The sequence below is a fragment of the Narcine bancroftii genome, chromosome 6 (genome assembly GCF_036971445.1).
Source record: "Narcine bancroftii isolate sNarBan1 chromosome 6, sNarBan1.hap1, whole genome shotgun sequence".
Taxonomy (NCBI): domain Eukaryota; kingdom Metazoa; phylum Chordata; class Chondrichthyes; order Torpediniformes; family Narcinidae; genus Narcine; species Narcine bancroftii.
The window spans coordinates 181,642,814-181,656,983 of NC_091474.1; the positions used below are offsets into that span (position 1 = coordinate 181,642,814).

The following is a 14,170-nucleotide window of genomic DNA, read 5'->3' on the forward strand; positions in this document are numbered from 1 at the left end:
TGCTACTTGTGAAGCAAGGCTTCAGATTTAAGTAAGCCTATGTATGTTAGATATCTACAATCTTTGTAAAAATTTTTTACCGCAATTTGGCTCTTTCTAGGAGAAAATAGAAGGAAAATTAAGAAGCAAAATTATTGCAACTTACTCTTTGGATTCTCGAATGTTTCTTATAACTTGTTGAACTTGTGTATCTTGACCAGAAACTAAAGTTCGACCTTCATCAGTACACGTCTCAGTCTCCTTCTCAATCACAGAACCCAATACATCATCAATATGGTTCCGTAGGTACTTCACTAACTCATAACTTAAATAATAGAAATTTGATATGTAGAAATTAATACTCATCAATAAAAATAAGAAATTCTCATTAGTTTATTACTTTATTAACGTCTATCAAAGTCTTTAAATTGCAAATTCAAGCTGAATAAAAGAGATCATGCGAAAACAAAAGCTTTCTACTCAATTTTGCTCATTCAAATCCAAGTATTTATGCTTTCGATGCATATACAACTGTATTGAAATGTTTATTATTTCTGTCCAACATCATGTCAATTCAGGCAAAAAAGATATTGCAGTCAATGTCACTCACGCAGTATTTTTTTCTAAATCTATCTTCAGTTCCCTTGACCTAATAAAGAAGTATTATTATGCCTATCTCTGCATAAAACTGAAAATGAGTGAGTTAAAATCTAATTAATCCAAATTGAATTAAAGCCCAAAGGATCTTCAGTCAAAAGGTTCAGCCCAAAGATAGAGCTTTAGTAGATGACAAAAGATATTTTGAGGGAAGATGAACAAAACAGAAAATTTAATACAAAGGGAAATATAGTAATCATACTTCTCATCGCTTTCTCTGTGATACGGGATGGTGAAAACCAAAAGTACCTTAAGTAGAATGGTGTAGAAAACAAATGAAAATACTTATTGTCATTTTTTTGTTTATTTAAATTAGTTATTTTGAATTTCTCCAGTGTTAAGCATCGATCCTTTCAATGTATTTTTTGTAATTTTTTACTACCCTCTTGATCACAATTCGCATTACTCTGCAAAGTTGAGAAAGTGACGTGAACTAAATGGTTCACACATTTCTATTTTAGTAATTTTGCATTAGCATCTCCTCATCAAAAAACACAAGATTGCAAATTAGAGAAATGAATCCATTCCATCATCCAATTCTCAAATGGAGCATAAAATGACAGTGTGAAGAATTTGCACAAAAGAAATAAATGAAATTTTGAATTATGTACAGTAAATACACCTAACCACTTGCCACAGGTTAAGTGAGATTATTGAGGATAAACTGCCAATTCACAATCTCAACCATTTCTTCAATTAACTATTCAATAATTCAGTGATGTTATTTTTAATATACTTATGGAAATTTTCATCTGTTTCTTCCAAGTGTAGTAGGATCTCCTCTGCACATTCAAATGAAGGTGCACTTATGATTCTCTCCTTTATGCTCTTCAACAGCTGCCTTACCAAGGATTGGAGATCTGACTCATCCTCACTGTAAAGGTGGGACATTTTGCTGTAAGTAATAAAGAAAGCAATTAAAATTCAAAGAGTGAAAATACAGTCTATTATTGATATTTTAATTGTGCATAAATGCTCATTGAAATTGCCAAAGAAATTAGTGAAAAAGTCTCAGTGAATTTGTCTCATCAGATAACTTGAATTGTAGAATTGGTTAACACAGTTAAGCACGAACATCGTGGTCTGAAGGGCCTGTATTGTGCTATGTTCCATGTTCAAAGTAGCTTTGAATTGAACAATGAAGTAAGACCATATCCATAATAATTAACCTCTACTGTAAGTCTTTCTTTGGCTTGGCTTCGTGGACGAAGATTTATGGAGGGGTAATGTCCACGTCAGCTGCAGGCTCGTTTGTGGCTGACAAGTCCGATGCAGGACAGGCAGACACGGTTGCAGCGGTTGCAAGGGAAAATTGGTTGGTTGGGGTTGAGTGTTGGGTTTTTCCTCCTTTGTCTTTTGTCAGTGAGGTGGGCTCTGCGGTCTTCTTCAAAGGAGGTTGCTGCCCGCCGAACTGTGAGGCGCCAAGATGCACGATTTGAGGCGAGATCAGCCCACTGGCGGTGGTCAATGTGGCAGGCACCAAGAGATTTCTTTAGGCAGTCCTTGTATAAATGCAGGACATTGTGGAATAAATATTATTCTGCATTTGATTCAAGTGTGTGAGAATTTAAATGAAATAAATGGAAAATCTCATCTTCGCAATTTTAATGCAAGTAGTGTTAGGTCTGCTTTGTTCATGAATGAGTGAGACAAACACCAGACTGAGTCGAAATCAGGGTTCTTTGTTCTTTATTACCGGATTGTAACACTTGCAACTAACAATGTTAGTTGGAGAATGCATTCTGCCGTTATCAGCAAAATGGTGATTTTCTTATACCCTTGGATACGTGCTTAGAACATCATCATATCATTACTTGTCCAATGACTAAAACTGTTGCTATCCTTTCCCTGCTAGCTTCCTGCCTCTCAATCCATCAATGTCTCTCTTATCTTGTAAGTACAAGGATGCATTCACATCTTGTTACAGCCCTGCACAGGGTAACTCCTTACACATTCCCATCTCATGATGTTTTACCTTACAGTAGCCAAAACTAAAATGTTTATTTGACCATCTTGCAAGAAGTAAAACACCAAAATCTGCAGACACCGTGTTAAAGTAAAAACACAATGCTGGAGAAACTCAGCAGGAAAAAGTGTATTTTATATAGCAAAGGTAAGGATACATAACCAAAATTTTGGTCTTGAGCCTTTCGTCAAGATACGGAAAAAATGTCAGCAGGCATCCCAATAAAAAGGGAGGAGGAGGAGGAGAAGCACAGTCCTAAAGGCAGGAGGCAATAGGTGGAGAAGGGAGGGAGGATAGAGCAGCAAGCAAAGGGAGGAGAATGATTTGGTCAAAAGAGAGGGAAGAAGATAGGGAGAAGGGATGAGAGGGTGAATGGAAAGTGGGTTAGCAGAAACCCGAGAAGTCGATGTTAATGCCATCCAGCTAGAGAGCGAAAATCAAGTGTTGATCCTCCAATTTATGGTTGAATTTGATGGGATAGTATACGAGGCCATGGACAGACATGTGAGAAGTGGAGTGGTACACACAATTGAAATGGTTGGCCAAAAGAAGATCCCTGTCACTAAAAAGGACAGAGCAAAGGTGCTCAGTGAAGCATCTCCCAGTCTGCGTCCAGTCTCTCGGATGTAGAGAAGGTCACAAAGGGAGCACAGGATGCAGTACATCATACCCACGGATGCACAAGTGAAGTGCTACTTCACTTGAAAGGCTTGTTTTTGGCCCCCGAATTGTGGTGAGGGAGGTGTGGGCACAAGTGTTGCACCTCCTGTGGCAACAGATGAAGGTACCGGGTGGGGAGGGGTGAGTCGGAGCAGTCCCTATGGAAGGCAGAGAGGGGAATTTGAGTCTGGTAGTGGGATTATGTTGTAATTACAAAGGATGATGTGTGGGAAGCGAAGGCTGGTGGGGTGACAAGCAAGGACAATGGGAATCCTGTATTTGTTGCGCCTAGGGGGAGAGGGGGGACAGAGGAATCCAGGGCAGATGATCAGGAAATGGAGGATATTCAGGTGAGGGCTGAGTTGATTCTGGTGGAGAAGAGGGCAGCCATTTCAAATGATGTGGACTGGAAGACCTCAACTTGTGACAGATGTGGCAGAGACAGAGAAATTGCAGGAAGGGAAAAGAATCCTTGCAGGGGACTGTGAGAAAGAATAGTTGAAGTAGCTGTGGGAGTTGGTGGGTTTATAAAATACATTGGTGGAAAGCTCGTCTCCCGAGATCGAGACAGAGCGAACCTGAAAGGTGAGGGTGTTGTCAGAGATGGACCAGGTGATTTGAGATAGGGGTGGAAGTTGGCAGAGAAGAGAATTAGGTTGACGAGCCCATCACAGGTGCATAAGGCATCAATATTGCGGAGGAAGACTTGAGGTCCTTGCCTGTGTAAGCTTGCAGCCTGGATTGTTCAACAAAGCCCACAAACAGGCAGAAGTAGCTTGGACTCATGGATACTCCTTTGATTTGAAGGAAGTGAGATGTCAAAGGAGAAGTTGTTAAGAGTGAGAACAAGTTCTGCCAGGTGGAGAAAGGTAGTGGTGGAGGGTGTTGGTCAGGTCTCTTGTTCAGAGAGAAACAAAATCCTTTGAGACCTTCTGCATTGGGGATGGAGATATAAACGGAATGAACATCAAAAGTAAAATTGAGATGGTCCATTTCAGGGAATTTGAAGCTATTGAAGAGATAGAGGGCACGTGAGGAATTGTGGATGCAGGTGAGGAAGAATTGGACCAGGGGAGAAAAGATAGAGTTAAGGTAAGACTAAATGAGTTCAGAATAGAATTTATTGTCATGAACAAGTCATGAAATTTGGTGTTTTGTGGCAGCATCACAGTACAAACATTCATATTACAAACCATCTTACAACAATGATAATAAAAAATTGAACGAAAAGTAAGGCAGTGTTTTGCTTCATTGATTATTCATGGATCTGATGGCAGCAGGGAAGAATCTGTCCTTGTACTGCTGAGTGCTCACCTTTTTCCCCGATGGTAGCAGAGTGAAGAGGGCATGGTCTGGGTGGTGGGGGACTTTGAGGATAGAGGCTGCTTTTTTTAAAAATGACACTGTCTCATGTAGATGTCCTCGATGGTCTGCACATCACAGGCACCAGATGTCACTCCGAGTTAACAACCCTCTGGAGTGATTTCTGGTCCTGAGATTTGGTGCCTCCATACTAGACAGTGATGTAACCAATCAGAATGGTTACATCATGGTACACCTGACGAAGTTTTCAAGAGTCTTCGATGACATACCGAATCACCTCACAAAGTATATCCACTTGCAAGCTGCCTTCATGATTGCATCAACATGGAGGTTCCAGAACAGATCCTTGGAGATGTTGACACCGGAATTTGAAGTTCTTAACCCTCTCCACTACTGAGCCCTCAATGAGGACCAGGTCATGTTGCCCTGACTCCTTCATGAAGTCCACAATCATTTCCTTTGTTTTGCTAACGTTGAGCTTTAGGTGTTTGGTGTGACAGCATTCAAAGAGCTGATCTATCTCCCTCCCGTACACTTCCGCATTGTCGTTTGTGATTCAGCCTACAACTGTGGTGTCATCAGCAAACTTGTAGATAGCATTGGAATTGTGTCTGACCACACAGTCATGGGTGTATAATGAGTAGAAGAGTGGGGTAAGCATACATCTTTGGGGTTCGCCTGTGTTGATAATCAGTGAGGAGGAGACGTTGTTTCCAATTCGTACCGACTGCGGTCTTCCAATGAGAAAGTCAAGGATCCATTTGCAGAGTGGGGTACAGAGGCCTAGTGTTTGTAGTTTCTTGACAAGCACTGAGGGAATAATGGTATTGAAGGCTGAGTTGTAGTCATTGAAGAGCAGTTGTATGTATGAATTGTTGCTTTTGAGGTGATCCAGAGCTGAGTGGACAGATTGTGATTCATAAGCCAAAAGCAAGCAGAAATGATGCATCTCCCTGGATGACTGGGTTTATATCTCTTTGGTAAAAGGTAGAACTGGGCAGAGCAGGGATGGGAAACAATGAGGCTAGAGGCCGTGGGGGGTGGGGAGAGGACCAGAAGTGATGAGGTTGATGGTGTTGGAGACAGTAGCTTGATGTGCTGTGGGGGGGGGGGGGGAGAGTGGGTGGGGGGGAAAGAGGAAGGTGTAAGTAGGAGTTGTCTGAGAACTATCATCTGGCCTCAGCAAGGTACAAGTCAATGCAACAAACCACAACAGTCCTATCCTTGTCTGTGGGTTTGATGGTGAGGTTGGGATTGTTGCGGAGAGAGTGGCGGGCAGAGTGTTCGGAGGAGGTAAGATTAGAATAAGAAAGGGGAGTAGTTGGGAAGATTACCATTGTATAATAATCAACTTGTTCCTTTCACGGTATCTAATACTATTTTGAAACAATGGGAGAAGAAAGGAATACATAATTTATCTGACTGTTTTCTAGAAGATCATTTTTGTTCTTTTGTAGAATTGCAAAAGAGATTTGATATAAGTGGTCATTCTATATTTGTGTATTATCAGTTAAGATCTTTTGTAAAACAGGTATGCGGTCGTCAAATGAATTTACTGTCTGAAACTGATTTTGAGAAATACGTGTTCTCATTTCCAAAAAAGGGTTATATATCAGGTTTGTATCGTATTTTGTTGGAAAGTGAAAGTAAAATAGATTGGGATAAAGATAAAATGAAATGGGAAAAAGATTTAAATTTAACAATAACTGAAGAAGATTGATCTGAAATTTGCCGTAATAGTGTTCGAAAATTGATTAATGCTAGATTGGCGATGATTAATTATAGTTTTATACATCAATTATATTTAACATCCGAAAAATTAAAAAAATTTGGTTTCAGTAAGTCAGATCTTTGTTTTCGCTGTGATCAGGTTTCTGGTACTTTTTTTACATGCTGTTTGGTTGTGTGATCAGTTACAACAATTTTGGAAAGGTATTCAATCTGTATTTAATAATCTATATAATCTTCATATTGTATTAGACCCTGATATATTTTTATTAGGGAATATGCAACCGTTGATTGATTTAGAATTAGATAATTACCAAATCTCTTTTATTTATTTAGCACTGGCAGTGGCCAAGAAATGTATAGCCATTACTTGGAAGAATAGAAATGTATTGTCTTTAGATAGGTGGTATTCAGAGATGAAGTTTTGTTTGGTTATGGAAAGAATATCTTTTTCTATACAAGATAAGATGTCTTTTTATGAGTTAAAGTCGACCCCAGTTATTGATTATATACAATTTAAATAAGTTTGAATTAATTATTTTCATTTAAGTTCTTTTTGTTTTTGTTTTTTTCATATATATTTTATATAATAAAAATTTTTGGATTAATAATTAATACTTAATTAATACCTTTTTTTGTTTTGTTTTTTTTTGTTTGTTTTTATATATATATTGATCTTTTTTTTAAGATATATATTTTTAATTTTTATTAATTATTATTATACTAATAGTATTAATTCTTCACTCTTTATCGTGGGGGTGAGGAGGGGGGGTTTAGGGGTTAAAAATATTTTTTTTTTCTTAGTCTTAGTTTTTAGTTGTTAGGGGGAGATGCCGAGATTGGTATTGTATTAACTATGTTATATTTTACTTGTATTACTTTATTTTGCATTTTTTTTGTACGTGTATTACTTACTTTCTTTATATGTTAAAATTAATAAATAAAGTTTCGAAAAAAAGAAAGGGGAGTAGTGAAGTTGAGATGGTTGATGTTTCAGCAGCAATTGGAAATAAAAAAGATCCAGAGTAGGCAGCTGGCCAGGACAAAGTGTTCAAGAGGAGAAAGGTGGCTAAAAGTGGGAGAAGGGGTCTTTGGCTGGGGGTGGAGTCACAACTGTAGAGGTAAGCCTGGAGAGGGAGGCAATGGAAGAAGAGTTTGGCATTGTGGTGTGCGCGGAACTCATTAAGGTGTGGTTTGAGGGGGATGAAGGTAAGGCCTCTTCTGAGGACCAAGTGCTCTGTCTCAGGGAGGGAAAGGTCAGAGGGGATGGTAAAGGCCAATCAGGGGTCAAAGTGAGAATTGATGTGGTGGTGGGTGTTGGGAGGGAAATCAGAGGGTAGAGATGGAAGATGGGAACATCTGGAGAGGGAGATGGAGGGTTGGGAAGGTCGGAGGGTGGAAGGTTGGGGAGGTGGATGGAAAGGGAGGTTGGGGAGGTGAGTAGGAAGGAGGTCAGAGGAGGGAGGTGGAGGATAGGGGTCACTAGAGAGAAGGGGGAAAGATGAGGTCTGAGGATTAGTGGGTTGGGAATAAGAGGGGAGCTCAGAGGGGGAGATGGGGTTAGAGTAAGAAGTGTAGGATGATAGGGAAGGGTAATGGGAGATGGGGGGAGGGAATGAGCCAGTGGGATTCAGCAGCAAGGTCAGGACCATGCTAGGCATCTACGTCATTGGTAGCCATGTGGTGAGAGTTAGCTTTGTAAGCTTTGACCCAAGGGCAGCCAGGATCTGTGTGAGAGTCACTATTCAAATAACAGGGAGCTCCGAAGTGCAGGTGGCTGGGGCCTAGGGGTGGTTGGCAACCGAGGCAGTAGTCATTGAGGCTCACCACCGTTACCCTCTTTGGTATGAGGATGATGGTCACTGTTTTTGTAATCATATCACTCCCAACAAATCAGATGCAAAATTCAGTGACTTATCTCTATGAATTTCTGAAACCAACACCATCAAAAATCAATTCTGTAGATGAAACCAGGTATCAAACACATCTTTAACTATGAAACACAGCAAGGAATAACATCTAGATTATATGGCTTAACAAAGGTAAAGAAGTCTGCAGATGCAGTAAAGCTGCAACAATATACAAAGTGCTGGAGGAGCTCAGGTCAGTCAGCCTTCAGTCCTAAACATTGTTATGAGCCCAGAGGACACCAAAACCCAGTAGGAATCGATATTCACCAATGCAAATAGTTACTTGAACAAAAGTTGATTTTGATTATCTTTAAACATGAAAACAGGATCAAACTTTAACTTAACTCTATCCTTATACTATATACTAACCCAAATTACCCCCTTCTAATTCTAAGCACATGTGTATCTAATGTGTGTGTGTAAATTCAAGAAAAGTTCTTTGGTTCACAGTTTAATCTCACTTCTCCTTCTTCCAAGTTCTCTGGTTGCAGGCAATCACCATACTGTGCACAGAATTTAACATGTATAAAGTTCACCAGGCTTTGGTGCTTGAAAGGTAAATGATTACTGCTCAGGAAGGTTCTTGTCGGTTTTCAGAGAGAGATTTGTTGTTCCTGGAAACAAACTGATCCCTTTTAATCAGCCATGTCAGATGATAACCTCTTTCTTTCAGGTCACCACAGAGTTCCTTTTGTTTCTTTTATTTCAAGTGAAACATTATGCAGCCAGTCCTCTCCTCTTGCATGAACCTCAAGGGCTTTGACCAGGCTGAACTAAGCACTCACAACCCATCTTCCAAATGGGGTTTCTCCACAAGCTTTCCAGCTTATCCTCTTCCAGTCCCAGCTGCTGCTGCTGACTGTAAAACTCAATCTCTCTATCTCTCAGAGAAAAAGCCTGTTTGACTCTCTCTGCTTGCAAAACCACATGACCCTCTTAGAACAGCAAGTTGCCCTTCAGACAGACTGCAGCTCCAAACTACTCCTCTGATCTCTTTCATCTGTTGCTTTTCAAAACAACAATCCATTAATGTAGTCGCTTGGGCAATCTACAAACTTTTTGCAAAGGCCCCCAATTTGAGCAAAGGCTCCAATTTATCTCCGAAAATATATCTATATACAATACAAACACAACATAATCTGTCACAACATTGATCTCTATTTCTTTCCATGGATCCCTGCTGACTCTAGCACTTTGTGTATAGTTCTAGATTAATTGATTTTTGTGTTATCAAACTTTATTTTTCAATGGTCTGACTTAATTTTCAAAGCTTACAATTTAATTACACCATGAATTGTATTTTCTTCTATTATAAGTTCATTATTACCTCATCAAGACAAAATATTTTTCTCCTCAGCAGAACATTAACTTTATACTGTAGCGTGTTGTGAGCAAGTGCAACGAAGACTAAGACAACAGGCTGTGAGCTCGAGCATCACGACTGCTTTAATTTGAATTCCATGCTGCAGCCTTTAAGCCCATCTCTCATCCTGCCCCTGATGCCCCAGCACTTGCTGGGGCACACGTGCTCTCCAGGTCTGGACTGGAAGAGACAGTCCCTCGACATCATCCTTTCTATGGCTGCCCCGCTGACCATGTGTGACAAGTGGGGCTAGCTCGTGGCTGCAAACATGTGTGCCACCACACAGCCCCACCATCCCACCACCCCAGAATCAGCACCGATGGTCTCTGTATGCATCAAGAGTGAGATACGCTGTTGCAGCAACTGATCATTATGCACTGGTGGAGGACCTGGTTGGGACAAGTCCAGATGAGCTGGTTTCAAACAGTCCAGTATGAATAGCTCTTCCTTGCCCCCAATGTCAAGAGTGAATGTGAAAGTGTTCCTTTGCAGCACCCTGTATGGACTCTCATCAGGTCAATGAAGGGGAATTCTGTGTGTGCCCTTCACACGAATACATACTCACAGAAGGACAAGTCGAGGGGGTAGTTTCATGGCAGCTGACCACATTGCGATGGTGGGAGTGGTGCAATGGAGCCCAGTTTGTCACAAAACCTCTCGAGGATGACGTCCTGTTTGGTTGCTAGTGGAAGGAATTGGCTAGGGACTCTCCATTGACTAGTTCGACAGAGGAGGCTCTAAGGTCATCCTTGGGTACTGTGCATATCCCCAGGAGAACCCAGAGAAGTTTGTCCACCCTGTTGGGTTTTTTGAGGTCTGTCATCAGCGTCAATTTGAGGTGGCAATGGAAATGCTAGACTAGCCCGTTGGCTTGGGGGTGGTAAGCCGTAGTGCGATGCAACTGGGTACCAAGGAGTTTAGATAGTTCTGTCCACAGGGTGGAGGTGAACTGTGCCCCCTGGTCAGTAGACACCAAAACGGGAGACCCAGGTAGTGAGGAAAGCTCTGACACATATTTCTTTAGTAGCATCCAGAATGGGTATGGCCTCTGGCCAACGAGTAAACCTGTCTACCATTGTAAGTAGGTAGCACGACCCCCAGGAGACTGGCAAGTGCCGAACTATGTTGAGGTGGATATGCTGGAACCTGTGGGTCAGGGCATTGAACTGCTGGAGTTGGAGCTTGGTGCACCACTGGATCTTTAGCTGTCTGTCCATGCCAAACAAATCTTGTGGACACCAGTCACAATGTTGTGCAGATTGAGAGATGTGACAAACCATGGATTATGTCGAATACTGTTCTCTTTCATTGGATGGGGGCCAGCAGTCAGGGTTGGCCAGTGGAGATATTGGAGAGGAGCGTAGTGCCATTGGCATCAAGTGGAAGGTCTTGGAGCTGCAACCCCGTGATTGCAGTTCTGAAGCTGAGTGTCTCGGGGTTGTCTTGTTGTACTCTAACCAGATCATGGTAGTCGATGCCCTGCGACATTGCGTTGACCACTGGCCTGGAGAGTGTGTACGTGACAACGTGTGTAGCTGCTTTCCTGATAGATGTCGGATAGCAGTGGTGATATCTGCCGTCAGGCAGACCACGGGTTGGAGGACTGTGAGAAAGAAAAAGTAACCGCCTTGTGATCAGTGTAGGCAGTAAACAGATACCCTTCCAAGAAGTAGCGGAAGTGGCAGACAGTCAGGTAGAGGGCAAGTAGTTCCCTGTCAAATGTGCTGTACTTCAGTTCAGGTGGTTGTAAGTGGCGACTGAAAAAGGTGAGGGGTCTCCATGAATCGTCAACAAACTGTTCCGGACAGTGCCCACTGCTACGTTGGATGCATCAACAGTGAGGGCCGTCAGTACATCCATTCACAGGTGGACTAGCATTGTTGTATGGGCCAGGGCCTCTTTGGTCTGTTCAAAAGCATTATGGGCTTTGTCTGTCCAGGCAAGCTACTTCATTGAGTCTGACATTAGAACAAAGAGAGAGCACATAATCTTGGCTGCTGTGGGATGAATCTGTTGCAAAAATTTACCATGCCCACAAGTCTTGTAGGTCCTTCAGTGTAGTCAGCCTGGCGAATTGTTGTATGGCATCCACTTTGTCAGGTAGTGGGGTGGCACCATCTTCAGTAATCTTGTGGCCTAGAAAGTCTATTTCTGTGAGACCAAACTTGCACTTCTCTGGGTTAAAGGGGAGGCCGAACTGGTGCAAGGCAAGTGAACGGCTGGTACAGGTGTGTCACGTGCTCCTCGGGCGTGTTTCTGGCTACCAGGATGTCATAGAGGTAGATGAAAAGAAAAGGCAAGTCTCTGCTGATTGCGTCCATGAGGCACTGGAACATTTGCGCTGCATTTTTAAAAAAAAACAAATGTCATGTGAAGGAACTCGAACAGGCCAAACGGGGTGATGATACCAATCTTTGGACATCATCAGAGTGCACGGAGATCTGGCGGTATCCCTGGATTAGGTTGCCTATAGAGAAAAGCTTTGCAACATGGAGGTTCACTGCGAAATCCTGGAAATGGGGAATTGAGTAGCAATCTGGTATTACTGCGTCGTTGAAGCATCTGCAATTGCTGCCATTGGAGCCAAGTGGAATGGTGAGCCACATGGGTTATCAGAACAACGGACAATGCCATTGGGGTCTAAACTCTTCCTTGGTAAGATTGAGTTTGTCCTGGGCCAGGCAGTGGGCCAGTAATAGCAATGTGATGTTGGACACTGTACTTCGGCATGGCTGCCGTGAACTGGGGGCACAGAATGGAAGGAAATTCTGGCTGTACTGGCCGTGTCAGGTTTCTACAGAAGCAAGCTGGATGGAAGGCTCATTGGACATGCCAAGGAGTACAGTGTGGAATGACTCAGCATGGACTAGTCGTCTTCCCTAGAGATCAACTAGTAGGGAGTGTGTCCTTAGGAAATCGGCGCCCAACAGAGGTTTGTCCACTGAAGTCAGCATGAAGGACCAGTGGAAGATGGTGTTGCCGAAACATACAGGAATTTGCCTTTTTCCAAAGGTTTTGATGGTGGTGTTATTGGCATGCAGGGTCAGTCCATGGAGTCTCGTGCACATCTTGAGCACCGTAGGGAGTATGACACTTATCTCCACCCCCATGTCCACAAGGAACCTGCTGAACCAAACATGGAGAAGGCTGTTCAGTCAGCCAGCACACTGCAGCCACTAACGGTGGCTGGCACTGTCATTTCCCAGGAACAAACATGTCTGGCAGTACCAAAATGTGGACAATGTTGGTGGTAGAAACCCATTTGAGATCTGACCTTTCTGCCTTCTGGCGGGGCCTGCTCACATGGTGGACTGGATCTATTGTTGTCCTTGTTGGTGGCCATGTAAAGCGGCTGACCAAAGCCATGGCCTCGCACTTGGAACAGTAGAGAACATCCGCTTGCACTGCAACCTTCCACAGGTTGCTGAAATCTGCGTCGGCCCACAGGAGTCTGATGTCTTCGGGCATTTGCTCGAGAAACGTCTGCTCAAACATGAGGCAGGGCTTGTGTCCTTTTACCTGTGTGAGCATCTCATCCATGAGGGCCATCCAAGTGCAGGAGCCTGGTGGCTCTCCGTCTCATCATGAGAGGCCGTATGTGCTTTGAGGACATTTTTCAGAGCCATGTATTTAGCTTCCTGTGGTGGCACCTGGATGTGGTCACTGACTCGTGAGGCAGCTTCCTGTTCGAGCAAGCTGAAGTATCTTAGAAGTATCTTATTGAATCGGAGGTTATCTGTTTGATATGGAACTGGGCCTCTGCTTGGCCAAACCAAGTGCGGGGTCTGTTTGTCCAGAACATTTGCAGCTTCAAAGCAATAGCACCTACAGCTGCTGGTTCCATTGTGACGAGACTTCAGGACGTGGAGGATCGTCTGGGTCACCAATGTCGTGGGTTGTGAGCGAGCACAGCTAAGAGATCAAGACAACATCCTTTGAGCACGAGTATCACAACTACTTTAATTTGAATTCTGCACTGCAGCCTTTAAGCCTGTCTCTCGTCTCACCCCCAATGTCCCAGCACTTATGTCAGGATGATGCAAGCACTCACGCGCCCTTCTGGTCTGGTCCGGAAGAGACGGTCCCACAACACCATCCTTGCCATGGCTGTCCCGCCAACCACACGTGACAAGCGGGGCCGGTTCACCACTGCAAACATGTGCATCACCACAATACTTCCATTTTAATAACTCAAATTATGTTGTGAATATACATAAAGAGAAATTGGCTGGCCTCAGAGGAAATTCCAAACATCACGAGTACGAAAAAGCTTTTCTGCATCATCATTCAGTTATCATTGTTACGAGTCCAGAGGACCCCAAAACCCAGCAGCAATAGATATTTACAAGACAAATGGTTACTTAAACAAAAGTTGCTTTTTATTATTTTTAAACATGAAAACAGAATCACTCTTTAACTTATCACTATTAACTTAACTAACCTAACTTAACCTCTTTCTAATTCTAAGCACACATGTTTGTAGTGTGTGTGTGTGTGTGTGTGTGTGTGTGTGTGTGTGTGTGTGTGTGTGTGTGTGTAAGTTCAGAAAAGTTCTTTCACAGTTCAATCGCATTTCTCATTCCC

The 14,170-nt window shown here is 42.7% G+C and overlaps 1 protein-coding gene across 5 annotated transcripts in view; it reads right to left on the reverse strand.

Moving 5' to 3' along the window:
- Positions 1-14,170, reverse strand: part of tbc1d32 (TBC1 domain family, member 32) — a 235,636-nt gene that overhangs the window by 204,395 nt on the left and 17,071 nt on the right. For 4 of the 5 annotated variants that reach the window (XM_069886883.1, XM_069886880.1, XM_069886878.1 and 1 more), the window contains exons 2-3: positions 1,373-1,531; positions 146-304 (exon numbers count right to left, since the gene is read on the reverse strand). In XM_069886883.1, the coding sequence (XP_069742984.1) occupies positions 146-304; positions 1,373-1,531 (318 nt within the window). The remainder of the gene's footprint in view (positions 1-145; positions 305-1,372; positions 1,532-14,170) is intronic. The other variant, XM_069886881.1, reaches the window with a different exon arrangement.